At 36.1% G+C, this 25,442-nt stretch overlaps 1 protein-coding gene across 2 annotated transcripts in view; it reads left to right on the top strand.

Moving 5' to 3' along the window:
• pbl (epithelial cell transforming 2 pebble) overlaps positions 1–25,442 on the top strand; it is a 286,114-nt gene that overhangs the window by 32,673 nt on the left and 227,999 nt on the right. Inside the window, exons 4-6 of one of the 2 annotated variants that reach the window (XM_081769346.1) lie at positions 1,787–1,922; positions 20,034–20,243; positions 22,582–22,729. In XM_081769346.1, the coding sequence (XP_081625472.1) occupies positions 1,787–1,922; positions 20,034–20,243; positions 22,582–22,729 (494 nt within the window). The remainder of the gene's footprint in view (positions 1–1,786; positions 1,923–20,033; positions 20,244–22,581; positions 22,730–25,442) is intronic. The other variant, XM_081769347.1, reaches the window with a different exon arrangement.

Below are 25,442 nucleotides of genomic sequence, written 5' to 3'. Positions count from 1 at the left end.
CCTTCTGAGAGTGATCTAAACACATGAGTCACTGAGGATAAGGTCTGGTGAATAGAGAGGATGAACGAGACACTCAAATTTGATGGGATCGATAGTCTCAACGGTCAAACTGACAGTATGCGGTCGGACATCGTCATGCAGTAAGAGAACATCTGAGGACAGAAGTCCTTATCGTTTACGCCTGATTGCAGGGCAAAGTTGATTTTTCTTCAGGTTTGAATACGAGACACTGGTTACTGTCACTCCTTTTTCCATGTACTGCTTCAGAATTACTCCCTTTGCATCTCAGAATAGGGTGAGCATGATCTTTCCTGCCGATAGTTCAGTGCGGATTTTTTTTTGTTTTTGTTTTTTTGTTTGTTTCGGCGAAGAGCTATGCCGCCATTCTCTGCTCGCTTTTTTGGTTTCTGGTTGATGATATTGAACCCAGGTCTTATCACCTCTAACAATCGTGTCCAGAAATTCATCACCCTATGCGTTGAAACGACGCAAAAGTTCTTCACAAGCATCGACGCGACGATCCCAATTCAGCAGTCAGCTGTCGTGGAATCCATTTTGCAGACACCTTATTGAAATGCAGAACATTATGCACAATGAATTGAACTGAACCAAAGCTAATTTTCATGATTGTGGCAATTTTTTTCAGCGTAATACGCCTGTTTTCCTTTACAAGCTGTTCAGCTAACGCAATGTTTTCACCGGTCACTACGCGGTGAGCCTGTTCGATCGAGAAGCATCCTCCTCAGATGTTAATGCTACTTTTAAGCTTCCTACATCACTCGTATAGTTGCTGCAGGGACAAACAAGAATCCCCATACTTTCCTGTCATCCTGCGACGAATTTCAATAGGTTTCATACCTTCACTGTTGAAAAACCGGATCACCGAACGCGGTGCATGTGGACAGTGACGCCATCTTGGTATTGACACTGACGCGTTCGTTGTTTTTCTAGTGACAGTCTGCCACCTGTCGGTCATTAAGTGCAACTCAAGGTTACTGCCACGTATCGAAGCAATCGTCCAACTTAAGGTATTTGATTGCATTTTTAAGGTTTTCATATGTTCCTCCCTCGTATTTAGTCTGTTAAATGTTTCAGCTAGCTCTTTAACTGTTAACTGACACTCAGCGTTTTTTCATTGTTTAAGATGCGGCAACCGCGTTTTTTTTTTTTTTTTCATTTTGCCCTCTTTTCTGGACAGCGTCTTCAGGTCTTGTGGAACCTTCAATCTGGAAGCTAGAAATGCAGTATAAAATTAACTTTAGTAACAGAAATTGCTGTTGCTATGAATTACGCTGCCGAACTGCGATTTTACGTATGCCAAAAATAATATAAAGGGTCTAATCAATAATAATAATAATAATAGCAATAAAAACGTACGGAATACTGTTAGAAGCATATGGAACTGAAAATCTTCACATGTCATAACAAATAATTTAGTGTATTGCAACAGTTTGAAAAGAAGTAACTTAAAAAATCACAGTTTATTGATTTTTCACCCAAATTAAAGCGCGACCGATTGATGTAAACGCACTGGAGGAGCCCAGTCAAAAGCAATCTTCAAGTATGACATTAGCTTAACGCTGTAATTTTTACTAATAATTAAAGATTACACAACGAAAGTAATAGTACAAAACGGAAAGGTTTAGGAACGGAATTCTTGCGTACTATTGCATTGTTTATGTTGCTGTCTTCATGTTTAACAATAGTTAGAAGTAAACTTGATGAATATAAAGAAGATTTTATAGTTATTCTCAATATTTTATGGGTTGTTTTTTTCTCTCGCTAGAATAATTGGACCAACAGTGTTAAGGGAAAGGGCGAACAACAAGCAAGAACTTCCGAAGAATACCCGTCCTCTATACTGTGAAGCAATGAGTGGGTTAGTCATCTGTTTTACGGGCTTCAGAGATTTGGAATGTATGGTAAGATACTTGCAATATAGGATGTTATTGAACTTATTGTTCACTTATAGATATTGAAAGTGGTAACATTTAAGGAGAAATGGCTTGGGCATAAATAAGTATTTTACATTTTATCTTTCATAATTATGGTTGAATAACGAGGTGCTTACATGTTAACGTTTGAGAAGTTCACTTTTTGATATATGCTAACTCATTTTTAAAAATATGTATTTTTTTAAAATTTATTTTCAACGTACTATTGCACCTCTCCCAGGCTTACTTACAATTTTTAACTTGCTGTCATATAAGAGTCATTCTATTTCAAGTCAACCAATTATGAAAATTCATGGTCTCAGATTTTGATAATTTTTTTGTACATTAAAAAAGATGTTTGAGAATAGTTATTTCCCAAAATAAAACTTTCCCAGTCCTTATAGTTAGTTAGTAATTAATTACGCAATTAGCTCCAAGGTCACGACTCAAAAATAGCTAATTTTGCGTTTTATTGTTTATTTCAATAACCATAAAAGTTATGAAGCTAAAAATTTGCATCCGCATGTGATTTTGCCTGTAGATTTTAAATCTGCAATCAAAAATAAAGAATATTATTCAGTTGTAGAGTTATAGCAGCATTTATAGTCCCAAGTTCGGGCCCTGGAATGAGCATGTAGTGAAAGTTGTACGTGTGTAAAATTTTAGCATAAGGTTAAGAAATACCTGTATTTCATGTGAACTAAATTTTGTTTTGGGTATTTGAACCTAAGGGCCAAAATAAAACTTCTAATATGTGCGAGTTTACAAATACGACTGGAAACCAAATATTAAATGCACAGAGTTTTGTAAATGGGCTGTGGACAATATCACATCCATTAGAATTTTTTGTATCAACTGAAGATGTTTAGCAGCACCATACGACTCAAGAAAATAGGTTTATCCCTGTGAAAACAATACCTAGAACAAGAAATAATCATGCTTCTATTCCTGATAGTGAAATAAGTTTAAAAATTGTACTAATTTCCTCTACACCAATAGAACATCTACATTGAGTTTGGGTAGATAACCAATACAAACAGAACACATCAGAAGTAAAAGTTTTGGATCCAGGAAAATTTGTAGCGTGTGTCTATGGCTGCAAATGGTGGATTGGGATGGTGCTGGAATATTCTGAGGAATATCAAGACTACAACACAAAGTTCTTACACCTTGCAGGGCCCGCTTCCACTTTTCACTGGCCTGGAACCGACGATATCGTATGGGTGCCAGCCGATCACATTCTTATTGATGCAACAAATCACATTTCTATCACGGCTAATGGAAGATCTCATAGTGTATTACATAAGACTTAATAAAATTAACCAGTTATTCGACTTCCCGTAAACATTGATACATTGCACAATGCTGATGGTTAGTAGAGGATCAAATAGTCTGTATCATTATTTGGGAAACTCGTTATGAGGAAAAAGACACATTCAGATTTTTCTGGGAGCCTTAGGTTCAAATACCCAAAACAAAATTTCGTTCACACGAAATATAGGTATTTATTAACTTTGTGTTAAAATTTCACACATGTACAAATTTTACCACGGGGCCTGAACTTTGGACCATAAATGCTGCTATAACTCTACACCTGTACAATACTCATTAGTTTTGATTGCAGATTTAAAATCTATAGGCAAAGTTATATGCAGATGCAAATTTTTAGCTCATAGCTCTTATAGTTATTGAAATAAACAATAAAACGCAAAATCAGCTATTTTGAAGTCGAGACCTTGGAGCTAATTGCGTAATTAATTACTAATTAACTATGAGGGCTGGAAAAGTTTTATTTTGGGAAGTAAATATTTGCAAACATGTCTTTCAGTGTACAAAAAATATCAAAATCTGAGACATGAATTTTTCATCATTGATTGATTTGAAATAGAATGATTCATAAGATATTTGTGTGAAATTTGTATATTTAGCAGTCTTTGCCCCATTGTGTATCAGTTAAGTGAACTGAAGACTGATTTCTGAAACGTAAAAGTCAAGAATGGACAGAGAAACGTCAGTAGAATATTAAGCAGCATATTTTCTCTATTCTCTTCTTATCAGTAGGAATTATTATATTTAAAATAATAATAAATTGCCCTTAATCCTTACGTTGAAAGGTAGATAAAAACCGAAACTACTAAGTAAACAATAAAAAAAAAAAAAAAATCTTAAAAATATGCGTTCTGTTTAATAAATTTTTTGTTACGTGTAAGTGAATTTTCCGTTCTTTTCTCAATGGATTTATAAAAGTTGTGAATATACATCCAAACTGTAATTAACGATTTTTCGCAATTATTTTCCTACCGTATTTCGTTGATTTTAATGGTTAGTAAGTGGAGATGATAGAAAGGTTTGCATGTGTGAAATGGTTCTCATAATATATAATAATAAAAATTTAAGCAAAAATCAAAATTACGTTCGATTAAGTAAGCTCTGACAAACATGATTTCGAAGGATTTTGTTGCAAGAGGAAGTAAAGCAATTAAGAAATCAGTGTATCTTCCAATAAAAGAACGAGATCAGAATGTTACATTTCTGGGTTTAAAATACATATTTATATTGTCTGCGTTGCTATGAAGCTGAAGATGAGTGTTTTTTAATTATCGTATTGTCACCGAAGAATAAAATTGGATTCACTTCTACGTACCAGAAACAAAAGGTAACAGTGGAATGACGATATCCTTAGTTTCCCAGACCGAAGTCGGTACTTCTTAATGAAATACTGGACAAGTCATGGGACCAAGGTTTCAATTATTGAATAGAACATGCTTAAAGATCATAATGTAAACAGTGCGACCCACTCCAACCATCCGTTCGAAAAACTGAAACCATCGACGCTGTAGAAACGATGTGGTTTGTTTTGCTCCGACAATGCGAGACCGTACACTACCAATGGCTTATTATTTAATATCGAGTGGTTACGGTTTGAGTTCTTACCCTCATCCTGCATGTTCGCCCGATCTCGCACCTTTAGATTTCCACTCCTTTGGCCAGCTGAAAGATGCTTTAAACGGATCCAAGTTTCAAAATGATGAAATCCAGTCAGTGGTGCATGCATAGGTAGGAACGCGTCGAATAATATTTTTTTTTTTCTCTGTAGATTAGTGCCTGTTTTAGGCGCTGGGGTAGTGCATTGAACTAGGAGAAGGATATGTGACTACGTTTAAAAATATTAATGTAATTATTTTGCTTGTAATAAATATACCGATAGGTGATAGATATAGATATGTATATGATTAAAATAATTGAAACATGAAAATGCAACTTATCTGACTAGTACGGCGTGAGATCATCCTTAGCTTGCAGAACAGTTGGGTCATTCCATGTGAAATCAACAAATTAAACAGGAATTTCTGACCCGACCATTTTAGATTTTTACAAAATTTTAGTATTTCGTAGGGATGGTCGAGATATGGAATTGTGCAGAGTTGTAGCTTCCTGTGTGACGAAGTTTCTGAATTATGGGGGCTCAAAAATACGAAAAAATCGCCCACTTTGGTACATACACGAAACTTTCGGAAAATACTGCTCTTGATCTAATTGACATAGAGAGCTGATTCTTGTTTTGTTTGAAAGAGCATAAAATAAGCTTTTCAACGATATATCGCATGCCTAATTTTGGAAGAATATCTATTTAAGGTCACCCAGTGTTACCTTTTGACCTTGAACTTTTGAGGATGCATATCTTTGATTTTTTTAAAACTCGCATATAATTTACCCACAAGCTTACTCTATAACATAACGGAAATAGAAGTTGGGACAGTAACTGGAACTTGCAATATTTTTTTTTTTTTGGTAACAATTTGATTGTACCGGACAGAGTTTTAATGTTTAAAGCAGTTTGCAACACTGTAGCGTTGAACAACAGCTGCGCAATCATCTGCTACAGAAAGGTCTGGAAGATTGAGGTATGGATTAGGGATGGGCAAAACCGGTTTTTATAAAAACCGGAAACCGGTTTCTAGAAAAACAGAAACCTGAAAAACCATTTCGGTTTTCTGCAAAATCCGGTTCGGTTTTTCACCGAAACCGGTTTCGGTTTTCTCCAAAAACCGGGTCGGGTTTTTCACCGAAACCTGTTTCGATTTTCTTAAAAACCGGTTCGGTTTTCACCGAAACTGGTTTCGGTGAAAACCTTTGGAAAACACACAAAACTATTTCTGTGGAAACGGATTCGGTTTTCGGAGAACAACGAAACATTATTCTGGTCAGAAATAGAACGAATTTTGGAAAAAACCGGAACCGGTTTTGAAGAAAATCGGAACCGGATCCGATGAAAAACCAAATCGGTTTTGGAGAAAACAAACCTTTTTTTTGAAAATTCTCAAAAACCGGTTTTTGTGCCCACCACTAGTATGGATACGTTACAATTAGAGGAGTGTGTTGACAGAACGGAGTGCACACCTTCGAGTGTACGATTCAGCGTGTTTACGTGCTGTTTGGTGCTGACTTTGTACTTGAAAACAGAAGCTTGACTGTGGTGTCTGGTAAGTGTTCCAATGGTCAGTTTTGTTTAACGAATTATTATTGTCAGAATAATGTCATCATCAAAATTTAAGAAGACAGTGTGCTGAATGCATTTAATATAGAAAGACATGGGAATGTCAAAAAAAAAAAAAAAAAAAAAAAAAAAAAAAAAAAAAAAAAAAGCCGTGGATGATTTTCAAATGTTCATCGCTAAAAGATGGATTTAAAATTTGTGATTCCTGTCGTAAGAATCTAGCAACACTTTGTGATGCGGGTGCGACTCCTGTAATAACAGAGAGTATGATGATTAGCAGCACCGATGCTGGAAATAGTGATATTGAGCAGTCAGTCAAAGAAAGTGCGTTAGAATCTCTGAACCGCAACCCAAAAGATCATAAAATTATAGACATTTCTACAGAGTATGGGAAGCAAAATACAGCAGAAAGTGAAATTATAATGCAGTTGAAAGAAAAAATTCGAACAACGGATAGAAGTGTGCAAGTAAAATTGCTAACTGTACTTCCGAAAGGTTGACCTGTCAGAAAACAGCTAGAATTTCACTGCACTAACTACATGGCTTGTAAAGCAAAAGAACTTACTCATCAACAATCTTCATATCTTAAGGATCAGAAAGAAAAACTTCTTGATAAACAGTGCATTGATCTTTCCGATTTTGCAGAAAATTATTCATTCGTTTTCCTAGGTACGTCACAATGTTTCCACTGGAATAACGGTCAAGCAACTATTTTGCATATACTCCAGAAATCCCCAGACGTCTACAGTTATAACTGAAGGAAGTTGGAGGAAAAGCGAGAACTCCGAGAAAATCACGTTCATGGTGTTTATGTACCACACAGTCCAAGGGTCCCACGCGATAGGTACCAGATAGAAGTCATAAACCAATCATTATGTTTTTTTTTTTTTTAATTTTTATTATAAAGATTCATAATTTTAAAGATTTTTCCCATCGTGTTTGTATATTTATTTTAAATACTAACTATAGAGTTACTTATTGAAGGACTACAAAAAATACATTATAAGAGTCTTATGTTTCCCTGGAAGAAAATAATTGCTTTAGGAGCCCAACTTAAGAAAGGAAGAAAGAAAGAAAGAAAGAAAGAGAGAGAAAAAAAGACAACTCGCCTTATGCGCAGCGAAATTTACTAACATCTATCAGTATTAGTTACCTTCAAGTTTTGGTTTAATTTCTTCTGCTGTATATTCTAACATAAGATAACTTTACCGTGACCTGAAGATTGTAATACTGACATTGCAAGTAAATGTGTTTTGATTTTATTTCTTGATCCCCGCCCTTTTGGAAACAAAAAACAGTTTCTTCTTAACCTCCATCGCAAAAAACGGGTGGGATGAGTAAAATGTTATCAGAAAACAGCAGAACTTGTTCAGATATTCTTCCTTTTTAACTTGCTGATTTCGATGGGTTTCTCGTAAATTACTCGTTAGTTTTGGCTCCAAGAAAGGTAACCAGATAAATACATGTTTTGAGAATTCTCGAATTGTCAGTGAAAAATTAACAAATCGCGTAAAGCTAATGGTTAATCATTGTAGTCTATTTGTAATTATGATTTTGCCCGTATTTCGATCGCTGTTTTAGTTGTTCTAGATTAAAAATTTAAATAACGTATTAAATTTGCTACTTAAAATAATCATAGCTTCCTGTATGGTAGCTATTTTTCTTTTATCTACAACGAAATTATATGCATACTGCAATATTACAGTTCAAATTCCACCCCTTCTATGACAGAAAGTGCAAGGAAAATGAGCCAGATCTAAGGAGGCAGTCTTGGTTTTTGTGAACAGAAGTATACATTAGGAAATAGAGACTGCGTATGCGAAATAGTATCAACATAATATGTGAGATTGTGTTTGTATGAAAAGATACTGTCAGAATATGTCCCTACCCCGAGGAAGAAAAATCTGATTTTAACATAGATCGCCTGGTGAACACGATGTTTAATCACATACTCCTATTCCACACTGAGCACTGACAACCCCTTGTTAGACACTTGTTTTGCCATCTGCCGTGCAATGTTGCCACATAGTCATGTTTCTACTGGGATCTACAGCCGAAACCAAGCTCCGTAGGTTAAATGTGTATAATGTTTTTGTTTTCTTTTCATCTCTAGCGAGAGTTTTAGAACACCTGAAGCCGATCTACCTAGGTATAGTCAGAGCTTGAAAAATCTTGCGACACAGTGAACATATCAATACATTTTTTAAAATTTTGTTTATTGGCATGTCTCTTACAAATTAAAAAGAGTGATATCTGCTATTTATTCCTGAAGTCACGTTTTTGATTGATCGGACTTTACTCGCCATATATAAAAAAGTACTCGCCACTGGCGAGCAGGCTAGTGGATTTTTCAAGCCCTGTATGTAATACAACTCCGTTACTTTACATGAAAACTCTAAAGTTGATTCAATGATGCGCTAACTGAACCACGATCACTCAATATATAATTAGTGTGATGCTATTTTTCATTTAGCAAAGCGCATTAAACACGAATGATTCTTCAAACTTTTAATGGTCATCTTACTGCTCTCTAAACAACCTTAACTACGCTACTGTTTGCAAGATTGTTCTGTTCTGTATGCAAAATACGGCAAAATTAATTTTCAAAAATGTTAGTTGTAATTTAACAGTTCGATAGCACCATTTCATGTGTTTCATGTGAACTGGATTACACGAATATAGAAGGAATAAATTAGAAACAAGATTTTAGAAAATATCCATGTAGTTATTGTACATTCACGCGTATATTGATATCGTAACACAAAATTACAGTTCGATAAATTTGGTTTGCCCAAACAGAATTGAACGGTTTTTGTACATGTTATGCGTAAACACATTTACATTATCTGAAACGTACATCGAAATTGTACTACCTACTGGTCTAGTGGCTAGCACTTGCTCCTTTGGTGTACGAGGTCCTGCGTTCGATTCCTGGAGGCAATAGTCTACTGCAAGAAGAAAAAGAAATTTACCAACTTTGTATTTACTTTCATTCTTTCTGCCATTCATTCTGAATATCTGTAAGTTAGTATTAACGAGTAGTAGAAGTAGATTCAGAGCCATAAAAATCGGCGGCGCAAGCGATATAACGCATCTGGGTTCCCGGACGAAGGGCTCCCGGTCCGCCCCTCAATTGCTGTTTGAAGCTTATATTACATGTTTTATTATTGAATGTCTAAATTATTCTGTAATTCATTTTATGTGAGATTTATACAGTTTAGTTTCATATTAGTAGCAAACCTTATTTGATTCGCCCCGATGTCGGGAGCCTTCATCACCCAGTTCTTTGGGTGGTTCTCCAGATTGATGATTGCGGGGCTTATCACACTACCGGTAAAAACCTATCTGCAGGTGACTTGAGGCTGGAGAATGAAGTTACTGTACAATATGATCTTGAATGAAGCAAACCTGTGATTTTGTTATGACCTTACAATGATTTATGCACTAACATTTGATCTATGGGCCGGATTCCATTTGTTTTAAAAGAGTCAATCCATCTAAAGTGGTCGAAAGATGGTGAAAATGGTTGCTCGACCATATCCGAAAATTATAGAAATTGGAGTGTGATGAACCTTCTGTATGGGAAGATCAGTAACATCATTCACGTTGCCGTATGTACAAGTGTTCCTGAATGGCGGCCATCTATGTTGTTGGTGGAGTGCCAATTTTTGCATTTGCAAGCGTTTACGAAAACTACAGTTGCTCAGGACGTACGAATCAGACGAACACCAAACAAAAACAATTGTTTACAGGAGAGACAGGTACTCTTGTTTCTAAATAAATATGCAGAGTTGCAAACCAACATGATATCACCAGAAAAAATATAGAAAATTACACTTTTAAAGGGGCTGTATTTTTAGAATGATATAACGTAGGGAGTTCATAAGTTTTGTGCTGAATACTATTGAATGTAAAGAGTCTGCAGAAATATCCACAGCTATTATACTACTGGCACTGTAGATTTATGGGGGTCCGAAAGTTGAAGTTTGTAATTTTGATGCCATTTTTGTGGCGCAATATCTCAGGAGGGCAAAGTGCTACAAATTGCTGCTTAGGCCACAAAGTAATTCTGTATTGAATAAACTATTGCAAAAAAATCATGACTCATGTTATATGGAGAAAAAAGTGAGGACATGTTAAAAACTCGAAGAAAACACGTGCGTGACGATGTTCGTAGCCCGAAAAAATTAAATGTTTCGATATGTTTTATGCTAGATCTCAAAAACTACGCATGGTTCAGCAATTAGGTCCGCTTTCGTTTGTGTTCAGTTGTGCAGAAGCTTGCAAGTGACGTTTGTTCCGTCTTTTCTAGGTCCATGATCATTGTTACGTATATGTGATAAGGGCGTTAGCTCCCCCTTGCACCCACGACATGCATCGTCGAACTAAACTGTGGTATTAAGTCAGTCAATGTATCAGCAGGGGCGTCAAAAGGGGGGGGGGTAACGGGGGGAGCTTCCCCCAAAGTTTCCAATCTCTTGACAAGTTGGCAAATTAAAATACATAGTTGGCAATTTAAAGAGTGCCATTTTGTTCAATTGACTTATTCGGTTTAACATTTTCTTAGGTACCCAGTTACTGCAAATTATTATCAATTCTCCTATAGACTTGGCATAAGTTTTGTGTAGTTTCCAATCTTGAAATAAATTGATATATTCGTTTAAAGTTTCTTTACTTGTTGCAAGTGATTACACTTCACTTTTGTTCATTTGATATTCGTAAACATTTTGAAGAACCTTTAATGAAAATCGGGAACTGTACCACTGGCAAAAGCAGAATAGAGTTGGCATGCAAAGACAGACAGAAGAAGCGTTTCGGTGGCAAGTAGAGGATTGGACGCAAAAGCATTGATAAAAGAGCGTATACAAGGCAACAGGTAGTGACTGGCAGAATTGATGTTAATAAAACAAGAACAAGGCAGTGACTGGTTAGTATTAAGCCTGCCATACGTCCCGTAAAAAACGGGACAGTTCCGATTTTGGGCCCGAGAATCCCGCGTCCCAATAAATTTAGTCGGGACAGGCAAATGTCCCATATTTTAATTCCATTCCATTTCTGCTATCAATATAAGCTTATTTGAAAAGTAATGAAGTGGCTGGGATAATGTGAATGAAGAATAAGGTGTAGCATGTAACAGTTTTGAGCAAGTTAATCACAATACCCTGTCCGACTTGATAGCGAGCGAAATTTGCAACACTACTTTTTCCATTGTACAGTCACCCACATAAGTACCTGGACCCCAAGTAATGGAATTATAAGTCAGGAGTCCAGGTACTTATGTGAGTGACTGTACCTGGTGGAAACTCGGACACTCTCCAACATAAAAAAAAAAAAGAAGTAAGATGGCTTTGAGTGTTTCTACATGTACAAGCACAGGAAAGATGAGTGACTTTTTCTTCAGAGAGACATTAAATAAAGTAACAAGAATTATAATATTTTTGAGAGGTTATGGGCACAGAATTGTGCTTGGTCCAGGGCTCAGAAGTATGTACATTTGGTCCTGACAATTATACACGACACAAGGAGAAAAATCAGCTTTTCATCAGATTAAACTGACAAACGTAATTTTGGCAAATACTACAATGTAAATAAATATTGCTAAACCCGCGAAGAGTATTGAATGTAGATTGTGTCACTGATTTAAGCCGTTTGCATATTGTTTTTCTGTAAAACGTTTTTATAACACATTATCTTAAGTTTTTAAGGAATTTTTTTTTGTAGTTGGATTGTAAATGTCTTCAGTCCGTAAAGTTAATTGCAGGTAACGACGAGAAAAAAGTAGCTGCAGCTTAGGGAAATTCCGCCTATTATATTGTTGAAAAAAATAAATGTCAGCTAGGCTAAAGGAGACGGTGATGATGAGAAATGAATGAAATGGTGGAATGAAGAAAGTGGGAGGAAACGGGAGAACCCCGAGAAACCCACGCACACAGTGTTTTTCCACTACAAAGCTCACTTGAAATGAGCTGGGATCGAACCAAGGACCCCATGCAGCAGAAGTGAACGCTATACCACTGAGCCACCGCGGCCTATTATACTGTTATTCATAACCAGAGGTACAGTTTATTGGATTGTGTTGGAAAGTTTGGGGGGAAGGGGATCTAAGGTGTCCCGTAATCCCATAAAGAAAACATGGCAGGTTTATTAGTATAAACTTTTTACTATGTATAGTATGTAAATTTGACAAATTTAAGTTTTTTTTTTTCTAACAGTAAAATGTCAAAGGGAAAAAGATTTTGATACCAGAGTGAATATACTTTATATTGTGTAACCGTGTATATTTTGTGTGTGTATAAACCTTTCGCTTTGAAACAAAAGGAGATCATATTAATATAGAGGACAAGAACACCTTATTTCAGTTCAGTTTTGCAGTAAGACTTTCTATTTACAGGGCTTTTCGAGCAGGGAGAACTGAACAAAAGTGTGTTTTGGGAATGGTATCATCAGTGCTTTTCATAACGGGGGGCGATAGCCCTGGGCGCCAAAGAAAGGGGGCGCAAAATTGGGGAGAAAAATTAAAAAAGATAATGAAAGAAAAAGAGAGAAAGGAAAAATTTAAAATATTACTAGTATGTACTTAAATCCTCTTTCTGCTTTAGGAAGTGGTCCTATAATGTTACTCATGTTAGGAAAATATATGTGCACATATATAAAATGGAAGGAAAAAGTAATAAAACGTGTTCAAAATCAAGGAAAAGCAGGGTTTACTTTTGAAAATTTTATTACGCTTCGCGCCAACCATGGTGGCGCTTCGCGAATGATCTGTCGCCCTAACTCGTATGTACGAGGCCGCCGTCGTATACTCTCGCCCCGGGTGCTGATTTTCTATAGCAAGGCACAGGGGGGCACAGTAGGTTTCTGGAAATGTTCGACGGACGGAAGCTACAATGGATGAGTCAAGTCATTCTGTCGCTTCCGCTATGAACCTAAGTGCATGATTCCAAAAGTCACATTTTGGGGGGCCAAACAATACGTCTGCTGGGTGAAAGCATAGATCGGTGTGTGTTTCACTTCATTTTCATTTAAATGTGTTGCCTTTCCTACTTTATTTTTAATCACGTAGTTGCTTCTTTCGGAAAGTAAAACAAAAATTGCAATTCTTCCTTCCTTTATAATATTTATAAGTCAAAGCATTACGTAAACATTGTATGTTACTTATGTAGCTCATGGGGGCAAGCGAGACAGTGTCCCGGGCTTGCGGTTGGAGGGGCGCCTAAAAGGGAGGTTATATATTAGTATTTTTCTTGCCGGTATTTAATACTTTTCATCAGAGTGCAAAATTATGAAATCGAAGTGGGGGGAGACTGGAGGACAGAAGAGAAAAAAACCTGCGCATTTCTGGTGAGAATTGACTGGCGCAGATTACCTAACCTAGCCATAAGTTGTCAAATTAACAGTTGTGCATCGTGGGAGATGATAATGATTCTGAGATGAGGTGTGAAATTTTATTCGAAAACGGGGGCTGTTCGTATTCGTATCTCAGATGGGGCACGGAATGGGACGAATATCAAAATAAGGTTGCTGTAACGTTTTCCGCAGGGTTGGTAGAAGTGAGACTAAGATTTTCGAAACACTTGGTGTTTTTTTTTTTTTTTTTTTTTTTTTTTTACCAAGACTTGGCATTTTTTAAATCAAAACTTGGCAATTTCAAGTTTCATCCCCCCCCCCCAAACTTGTAATGCTCGCTACGCCGCTGTGTATCAGCAAAGTATCATTGAAATCCAATCCCAGTTACGGAAGTTAATGTGTTCATAAGGTTGCGTTACATCTACCTATCCTAACTAGATATAAAACTACATGAACTGACATAAAATAAAACGGTACTTCTAGTTGATGTGGAAAGTTGAAATTTGGCATTTGTAGCTTTCCGGGACTAACCCACAGAAAAATTTCCAAAAGTGAATATTTTTTAAATTTAGGGGGTCTAATGATTGAATAAAGACATTCTCCATGTCATTTAAATGGACATTTTTTGTACCTATAATCTCACATTTTAGGTACTTGGAATTGGAATAAAAACTCGAAATTTGGTATGCTTATACGTTTTCGTTAGCGTTACCCAAATAAAATAACGAAAAATAAAAAATCCAACTGTGGAGTGGTTTTATGTAGAACTGAAAAATCTTTCCTATGCTATTTATATGGGACATCTTCTACACTCCAAAATGTTTAGGCACTTCCGGCAGGAATAGAATGGCGAAATTTGGCATGATTGTAGCCTTCAGGGACTAGCCCACAGGAAAATTGTCAAAAGTGAATATTTTTAGTTTTTAAGGGTGCTAAGTGGAAGATGAAAAAAATTCCTATGTTATTTAAAAGGCGTTTTCTTGGGGTACAAAATCTTATCTTTTAGATAGTTGAAATATATATATATATTTAAAAAACTTAATATACGGTAAAATTGTGAGTTTAAGAGGTTCGAGCCGTAGGCCGAGCAAAGGCGGGGGCCTGGGGGCAAAGCCCCTAGCTAGCAAAGGCTAGTCTATCATACAGAACGCAACTTCGTGAACATATTAACTTCCGTAACTGTGATGGGATTTTAATGATACTTAGGTGATTAGTGACGTAATACCGCTGTCCAGTTCGACGATTTATGTCGTGGGTACAAGGGGGAGCTAAACCCCTTACCACATTTACGTGACAGTGATCATGGAGCTAGAAAGACGGAACATACGTCACTCCTAAGCTTTTGAACACAAACGAAAGCGGGCCTAATTTGCTGAACCATGCGTAGTTTTTGAGATCTAGCATAAATCATATCCATTCCACGCTACGACCATCGTCACGCACGTGCTTTCTTCGCGTTTTTACCATGTCCTCACCTTTTCTCCATGTAATATCAGTCATGATTTTTTTTGCAATAGTTTATTCACATACAGAATTGCTTTGTGGCCTAAGCAGTAATTTTTAGCACTTTGCCCTCCTGAGATATTGCGCCCCAAAAATGGCATCAAAATTACAAACTTCAACTTTCGGACCCCCATAAATCTACGGTGCCAGTAATATCATAGCTGTGGATATTTCTGCAGACTCTTTACATGCAATAGTATTCAGCACAAAACTTATGAACCCTCCATTTTATGCCATTCCAAAATACAGCCCCTTTAAAAGTGTAATTTTCTATATTTTTTCTGGTGATTTCATGTATTGGTTTGCAACTCTGCATGTTTATTTAGGAGCAAGAGTATATGTGATACGTGTACCTCAGTCTCTCCTGTAAACAATCGTTTTTGTTTGGTGTTCGTCTGATTCGTACGTCCTGAGCAACTGTAGTTTTTGTAAATGCTTGCAAATGCAAAAATTGGCACTCCACCGACAACAAAGATGGCCCCCATTCAGGAACACTTGTACATACGACAACGTGAATAGTGTTATTGACCACCTCATACACAAGTTTCGCCACATTTAAATTTTTATAATTTTCGGAGATGATCGAGCAACCTGCTCTGGACCATTTCGTATGGATTGACCGAAAATCATTTTGACCTGGCTATGATTCTTGTATCTGATTTTGCTTGTCCTAGGGTCTTGTGATGGTGTAGTGAAGCTTGTTGATGCCTAGCTGTACTGGATAGAGTGAAGCCCTGAAAGAGAAAGCTAAGAATCTGGTATGTTGGACCTTCAAAGAAGCCTGTCCTCTATCATGAGACGTTGGAATGGTGGTCTTAAAAGTACCAATCAGTCAAGGATAAAAGTGACATTGGCTCCTTGCCCATTAGTAGATAATACCTGCTTACGTCGTTAGTCCTCCAGAACGATGATGAGGAAGTGAAGAGATTATGATTATTTTATCAGTGTTCCACTGCATGAAATTCCGGAGATACAGATACTCAGAGTAAGCAAACGAGGAAAAGATCGTGGAACATATCTCATGATGCTTGGTTATTAAAGATGCAAAGGAAGGAACTGGTGATAGTGTAAAAAAACTTTTAGCTTTTATTCTATTTATACATTTGCAACATATTGCCACTGGAACTTTTAGAAAGGGAACTCTTCTTATACAGACTGTAAATGACAAAGAATCACAGTTATTGCTGAAATGCACCACATTGAGTATAGTCCCAATGCAAGTTGAGATATCATCAATGGAATATCAACAAAGGCGTGATTACCTGTTTTGACCTTCGAACCTTGTCGGAAGCCGAAATCAAGAACGAATTGCTTGAGCATTATGCCGTGGGTGTTAAGCGAATCAACACCTGCAAGAGTAACGAGTTACAATTGATAGATTCCTACAGGGTTTGTTCGTAAAGTAATGAGATTGGCTGCCAGGCTGTGCTCCAGTCGCCAGCGGCGTGCTCCCCGGCGGCGAGGTTTGTGGTGGAGAAGGCTAAGCTAACAGGGTTCCTACTGGTCAGGGAAACTCAGGGAAAAAGACTGGAAATCAGGAAAAGTCATGGACATTTTACAAAAGATATTTTTTCCAACATTAATTGTACAGCAGTTTCAGCTTAGCTAACCATTAATGATCACAGTATGGAATGTTACTCAGATTCTTATGGATGGTAAATGGAATTTACGTATGAGTAATTGATTATTATTTGTCTCTATAGAATAAATGTTCTCATATATAAATATTCACCGTTATTTATTCCTTATTTATATATCAACATCATCCGACACCTGTCATGAAAGTCAGGGATTTTCCTGCCAAAGGTCAGGGAGAAGGCAGGGAAATAGATTTTTTCCAGACGAGTAGGAACCCTGGCTAAGCAACAGACTGGGAGGCGGCGTCCGAGCTCGTGACGCAGTGAGGATCACGCGTGGCGCAAAAGCTGCTTTTGAGTTTTTGTCACGGCAGAAAACATAAAAAATGGAACGTTCACTGGAGCAGCGCTACCCGATTAAATTTTGCTTTTACCTGGGCAAAACCGCTCCCGAGATGCTTACCTTGGTCAAGGAGGCTTATAAAAACTACACCCTGACAAGGGCCAGGTTTTCTGCTGGTTTAGTGAGTTCAAGAACGGACGGGAGACCGTTAAAGACATGAAGTGATCTGGACACCCTTCAACGAGTGGTTTGGACAAAAATGTGCTCAAAGTGAAAAATCTCTTGGACTCCGACCGTCGTTTGAATGTAAGATTAATCGCCGAAGACCCCAACGTGTGCAAAACAACGACCCAAAACAATAGCCTACACCGCCTTCGTTGTGACCGCTCACTTGGCCCGGATAAGGATTGCAACCTTGCCGCAGTCACCCTCAGGGTTGGCTGGTTTAAACCAACTGAAAAAAAAGGTTAAAAAAAAGAAAAAGAAAAAAAAAAAAAACAAACGAAAAATGTTCGTAAAAGTGTGTGTTCGTAAAATCTTGATGAACAGACATTTATAGGCTAACACGTTTCACTCCCGTATATTATTCGTATTATATTCAGACTTAAATCCCTCATTCATTACTCAAATAGATTATACTGCCAAAGCAACTTTTTTTTTTTTATTTATTATTATTATAAGTTTATGAATGTTTCTTTTGTGATCTTTTTATAATTTATTATTATTGTTATGCAATTGCAATCAAAGAAAAATTCTAAACATTGTTTCGTTTTAATAATGTTTACTGTTGATAAAATACATCGAAATACCGTACATTTTTGGGACGGGGTTTCATAAAACCCCACAAGAGGCATTTATTGAAATCAGAAGTGTCTTTGGTGTCTATTTATGTATAAATGGATCATAGCCAAAGTTGACTCAAATAATTCGTATCTTTATTCACTTTTCGTACTGAATGCAAATTAAGTCGTTGTCTTTCTTTAACTTGAACTAATAAATGTCGTAGTGAACTAAAAAAAAAAAAAGTTTTTTATTGAAAAAAAAAACATTTTTTTTTTGTTTTTTTTGTTTAAACCATTTACAATCGGGTTATGCTGGAAGGGGTCACATAAGTTTAAAGCGAAGTAAATTAGTTCTCTGTACTCTGAGATTGTCCATATGTAATTATGTATAATGGTTTGACTTGTGCAACTGTTTATCTTTTTTCCTTCTGAAATGACTCTTGACAATTATATTAATAAGTATGTAAAGATCAGTACAACGTATTCTTATCAGGAGTCCTTCGTGAGTGAGTCGGCAGACGTATCGAATTTGTGTCCAATTAGTCCCGGTTTCGAGTCCAAATGGAGGACAATTTCTCTCGGATGTAAGCCGAGAAGCGGTTTGGATTCCGCTTTAAACTTATGTGACCCCTTCCAGCATAACCCGATTGTAAATGGTTTAAACAAAACAAAACAAAACAAAAAAAAAAAAAAACTTTTTTGTTTTTTTTCAATAAATTTTTTTTTTTTTTTTTTTTTTTTTTTTACCAACCCTGGACACCGTATAGCCACGATGTGAGCCTACCAGACTTTTTTCTGTTCCCAAAGCTCAAGAGAAGCCTGAAAGGTGACCGTTTCGACGATGTTTCTGCCATCCAACGGGCTGTCACAGTCTCTGAAAGAGGTTTCGACAGCTGCCTTCCAAAAAGCCTTTGCAACGGTGTATGGACGCCAAGGAGACTATTTTGAAGAATTTTAACAATATGTACAGATCGGGTCAATAAATTCTTTTTACCAGGTGTAGCCTCATTACTTTACGGACATACCCTGAATATCATTATGTTTGGCATCCTGAACCTACCTGCCAATCTTAATTGTAGCAAATTGCAATATTTCCTCATATTAGTAAACAAAACCACTTGCTTCGGCATTAAGCAGCCGACAGATGCCGTCACCGATGGAACACATAGAGATACGAAGAGGACGCCTTCAACCTCTCCACAGGCTCCGCCTCCAAAGATTGGCTATAAAATAGGACACCTCGAGTTAGAATCCATCAGTTGTTAACTGGTCATATCCTACCTCTCTCTCCAAGCTGCATTGGGCGGGAGAGACTCCGCTAACCTTACCTCTGAGCTTCAACGGATAAGAGGTATCCTCAACTATCTTCGAGCTGCAACGGCCAGGAGATACATTCCCGACCTCTGAGCTGCAACGGGAAGAGTTTTTTTTTTTTTTTTTTTTTTAAATAACCCATCTTTGATTTGAACAAGCAAGAGATACCAACCCTACCTCTGAGCTGCAACGCAGGGTCGTTCTTAACCAATAAACCTTAAACCTCCGAGTTGTAACGGAGAGGAAATCCAAATTATAGAGGAAAAAACTATTAGAGAATTACTTATTTTGCAATCTTGTATATAAACTGTACAATATAACGTCTTTTATAATTCTGATGCAGAACTTCAACTCATGTCATGACCTGTGGGGTTTCTCTCATTCCGAGACCCCAATTTTTTTCGACACTTCACACTTAATCTTATTAAACGATGGCAGTCCACATCTGGATCTTTCTGTATTCAGCCCACGACTTGCAGTTGAACTAATATTAAATGAATGTAAAAATGTATTAGAACAATTCTAATGATAAAGGCAGTCAGATGCCTCAGACACTTTAGTTTTAATAAAAATAACAAAGGTGGAATATCAAATCTTATTTATTGAATTACAAACATCTCCGTTAAAATTGTGTGGAATATATAACGCTAATACGGCTTACGAATGTAATGTTTTATTTTAATTAATTAATTATTTCTATTTTATTTATTTGTTTATTTACTTAATATTTTTTAGTCAAATCTTGTTGATCTTATACACCATATGGGCGGAAGCATAAGGAAACATATGAATGCCAAAATTACACACCTAGTTGCAAATCAATGTGGAGGAGAAAGATACCAGTATGCTGTTACTTTTGGTATTCATGTGATGTCTGAAGACTGGGTTTATCAAAATTGGGAGAGAAGAAAATATATTGGAGTTCGTGCTACAGATGCAGAAATGGTAAATACTCAACTATAGTTTTCAGATTACAGGTTTACAATTATATATTTCGTTCAGTTTTTCCAGATTGGTGTGTCCTGTTAATTTGTATAAATACATTGTATGTGACTTGCTTCAGTAGGAGTAGGGGGGAAATATTAAGATATACCTAGGTATATATAGCAGAGAAATAACATTTCCTTTGTTCTGTCTTCTTTTCACATAGCGTAATACTTAAAAGCACGATGAAAATTCAATAGGTAATGTAAGGAAACTATGCAGATGCAGGGGTTATAAAATTCATGAACGCGCCTTCATTCTAACTGAGTTTGATTTTGTTCTTCGTCTTTTATTTTAATCCTTGAATCCTTGAATTGAATTTAATCCTTGAATTGAATATTTTTAGTTTCATTTAAAGTAACAAGGCCAATTTGGAATGTTGAAGGTTTTTCCGTGCTCGTTAAGGTGGTGGCAAAGCATTATTTTTTATTCTAAAGTGAATAATTTACTTCTTCGTAGAACTGTTCAGTAACTTTCTTACTTGTATATCTATATTATTTTTAACGTTAAGAGCACAATTTTGCTTATGTAGAATCGGTGCAGCGTTTTAATAACACCACTAGAGAACTAATATAATAGAGTACTCTTATAGTAGAGAACTTATTGCAATGGTGAATTTAATCTGCTCTGCTGCTTATTAAGATTGACATTAATGTTATTTTTAAATGTTCATTAGTGTATTTAGAATGAAATTTATCATAGCAAAAAAGAATCTTAAAATGATAGCGCAAGTGAATAAAAGAAATCTAAATTACGCTGTGAATTTTCTATCTTAGAAGGCAAAAGAGAGCTTTGGACTGCGGGATATTAGAATTAATACCTCATTCACACTACCTAGTATATTGTTTGTATGTCACTCATAGCTAGAGGCACGAGTTTTTCGCAATGCGCGATAAAACGAAATGTGTCAGAATTAAGTAATTTTCAATTTCTTGACGTTTTTTGATATTTTATGTATATTTTCATTAGTTTCCGTTGCGCGATAAAACGCAAAATTGGCAGTTTTGCGCGAAATTTCTAACAATACGCGAAATTTTAAAAATACGTTTCCATCAATTTAAAAACGTCAGTTTTCCGCTGACGGTAGAACGTGGCATGGACGGTGCATTTTGGGTAATTCAGACACGGTTATAGAGAACACGGTTAGCTATCACCATCGCAGTTGGATAGGGAGTAGCTGTTTTAATTAGCCAGCCAATGGCATGGTCTGGTGACAAGTGACAAACATACAACAATGAAGGAGGAAAATGTGGAAACATGTAACATGGTTATGTTTAATACTGAAAGTAACTTGTGCCTTTGTGTTTTCAGAAGACAGCAAAACTTTCCTAGTCATAGTAAATTTAGTTACTGATTTCCCTTCAGTTTGATTAAAAAATGTGATTTCTATAAGTGAAATTTACAATATCAAGTGAAATATTCAGTGTATTTTGTTTTTAGGTAATTAATGGTTTATTTTTGTAGTGATTTATGAATAAATGAACAATTTAAAAAAAAAAATGTCAGGGAATATCTTTTCCACAAGAACTACAAAATCCGAAACTTTATTTGAAAAATGCGACAAAAGCGAAATATGAAAAACGATACGCGAAATTTTCAAATTCTTAGTGCGAAAAACTCGTGCCCATACTCATAGCACTGTACTATTTAATAATAATTAGTAAAATATTAAAAATGATTTCAGCTTTTTGAATCACTTTTTGTATTATATAATCTATATATAGTGTTGAATGTTTTCATATAAAGCTTAAGAATTTAATGCTATGCGTGAAACAACATAGTTTGTGTGTCTTTAGTTAGTCAAACATGAATCTAGAAGTTTCAGTCAAGAATTCAAGAAAAATTTTTCTACTTTTCCAAAGTATCTGCTACGTGTCCGCTATAACAAGTATTCCTATGAACGTGATTGTATTTACCCGTTTGTGAGCAGTTTGGAGTGCTTAATAAAAGTAACAACTTTCATTTTCTCCAACAGAACGAAAATTGCTGTACACATTTCAGTGATGCAAGTTACTGCATCTACAAATTCAACCTATAAAATTTATAGTTAAAAGCAAACAGATTTTTCTTCCGATTTTTTATTTCTTTGGTAGGATGTGTTTATTTTGAATGTAACTGTAGTTACTCGTAATGTCAGTAGCATAGGGTGATGGAATTGTATATCGTGTGAACTGAAAGTCAAATTCATTTCGCCATCTTGTTCCTGATTTTTTTTTATTTATTCTTTTTTTCTTCTTGTAAAGTTCTTGAAGATTATTTACTGGAATACTTTCAAGTATCGTTATATTTCTTGTTTCAGATGATCTACAAGCTAAAGCCATTCTACGATACTAGAATCAGCTTTTTTGGTTTCAGCGAAGAGGAGAAACAACATATGAAGGATATTCTGGTTGAGAATGGGGGAACACATGTCGAAATGTCAGATCCCTCATGTACTCATGTGGTAGGTTTCATGAAACAGTACTACGCAAGACTTAGTGCATGCCAACGTGTCATTTAGAGTTAGATTTTTCTGGTGGTCTGGTTCACTATCAAGATTAAGTTTTTCTATTCCTTCCTTCCTTAGTATGTCTTCATTCTCTTCCAAACTATGCTATGCTTAAGTGTCGGAAGCCTTATAGAACGGCTACGACAAGTATCAGAGCAATAACCGAGGTAAGAGCAAAGGTAAGTGATATCCTCTTCAAATCGGAAAATCAATTTAGTAGTGGTAGAAATAAACCATTTCTGGTTTCAACATTTATCGTCATAGAGCAAAAAGTGATAGCGACAAGCGTTTTTTGCAATCGATTTAGCATCTCAAGAGAACATACCCTAACCATTCGCAACACACTACCAAAACTGGAAGTGATTGGAATTTACTAGTAATTTCGGTTTTAATAGCGTCCCAAGAATGAATTTTGTCTCGACTTCTATCTATCTGTTGAAATCGGAAATTGTGAAAATATACGATTTTTCGGTTACAACACCGATCGTATGATGGATAAGACTGAAAATAAAATAGCGACAAGCAATTTCTTTTTGATATGGATTTAATTTAAAAAATGTTTGATTTCTATTTTATTATTTTTAGTGCAACCAGAAGTGATATACATCAACTACCACTTCCGGTTTTAATGTTAATCTGCATAGAGGAAAAAAGTACGAGATAGCAAGTAATTGATATAGATTTAGTGACCGAGGAATAGATTCTAGCTGGGTCATTCCACATCAATTCAACCAAAATTTTGGGGAAATTTAACCCACTATCGCAGATTTGGATAATATTTGGTAGAGTTATAAAACTTTTTATGCTGATTGCAAGTATGTAAATTTTATTGCAATAGTGTCAGCGGTTCAGAAGTTATTGCATTTCAAAAATGAGAAGAAAATCCATTTTTAACAGTCACGACATACTTCCCAGTTTTGTAAGAACACTAAAAAAATCATATTTCGGTTCCTATTAATGCTAGAAACATGATTACTTTTTATTCAGATTGTCTTGAAGTTGTTTACGATGAAAAAATGAAAGCTTTCCGTAGAGCTGATAGAAAATTTATAAAGCTGTTTGAAAGTTAACATTTTGAGAAAAACAACTAGAACGCCATTTTGTACATTTTAAACCTTTATTTCTCAAAATCACCATCGTGGATTTCAATGAATTTATTTTTGTTTGAAAGCTTATTACATCTAGTTTCAGATATACAAAAATTGTGATGGGTCATTCAATCACTGAGGAAATATCCCAGGCAGTATTGCCAACTGATTACGAAATAAACTTTTTTCAATAACTTCCATAAAATTTAACATATTCACTCCAAAATTGGTATAAGTACTCTTCGGTATCTTAGAAACACGTCTGTGAGCATTACCACTCCTCCCAAGCAACCCAGTTGTCAGGGTTGCCAACTAATTTCAATGTTGCCTGTTACAGCATTAGATGTATCAGTGCCACATTTTGCAGTAAGTTTATTACATTATTTTCACTATACAAAAATTGTGATGGGCTATCCAAGCACTGAGGAGATATTCCAATCAGTGTTGCCAACTGATTTGAGAAATGAACTTCTTCCAATAACTTCCACATGATTTAACATATCCCCCTCCCAAGAAAATGGTATAAGTACTCTTTGGTATCCTGGAAATACACCTGTGAGCATTACCACTCCTCCCAAGCAACCCAGTTATCAGGGTGTCCAACCAATTTCGGTGTTGACTGTCACAGCATTAGACGTACCTGTGCCTATACTTTGCATTATTACCTGCGACATTAGAAATATACGAAATCGTGTGGACCAAATACCCCTAATTACTGAACTACCAATTTCGTAATAACTATATATTTTCAATTACACAGAACACTGTGTGTTCGATACCCTTCTAAGCAGTATGTAGGGCTCAAAACCCGTATTCACTCTGCTCTCATTTCCAAACAATAGCGAAATTTGTTTTCTTTCTTTCTTTGAAAATGTCTATGACACTAGAAAAAGTACTACATAGTTCAACGTTCGCAATCTTTTCGAAAGTCAGAGTTAGTGGATATATTTGAACATCTTCCAAATATTGATTACTTCGCACAACGGAGGGCGCATCAGCTAGTATATCTATAACAAGTGAAGTCTTATGCTGCTGTTCGAATGTAGTATATATTGTTAATGCTAGAATTAAGGAAACTATTGTATTCCAATGTGATTCCCCTAACTAATGATGACTATTTAACAAAAGTTACTCCATTTTTTCAGATGATATGGAACATGAGATACCAACGGTCTTCCAAACACAGAAACTTTTAATGTCGGATTTAAAACAAAAGTTTCTTCATATAACAAAAGTGGAATATTTCACTGATGGGTGTGGAGCCCAGTATAAAAACTGCAAAGCCTTCTTAAATCTTTACTTTCACGCAAGTGATTTCCATGGTATGGTGGCAAAATGGTCTTTTTGCTACCAGGCATGGAAAGTCCACATGCGATAGAATTGGTGGGACTGTTAAGCGGGTTATTACAAAAGCAAGCTTTCAGAGACCATTGTCTGATCAAATAAATACATGTGCCTTTATGTTTCATTTCTGTGAAGAAAACATTTTCACTAAGTTTTTCTTTGTGCACAAAGAAGAAGTGCCTATTATTCGTGCCACACTTCAACAAAGATTTCTGAGAGCAAAAACTTTTCCGGGGACAC

This window comes from Thermobia domestica, chromosome 8, assembly GCF_964235325.1.
Source record: "Thermobia domestica chromosome 8, izTheDome1.hap1.1, whole genome shotgun sequence".
Classification (NCBI taxonomy): domain Eukaryota; kingdom Metazoa; phylum Arthropoda; class Insecta; order Zygentoma; family Lepismatidae; genus Thermobia; species Thermobia domestica.
The sequence above is the reverse complement of the archived record's forward strand: the minus strand, read 5'-3'. Positions and strand labels throughout refer to the sequence as shown.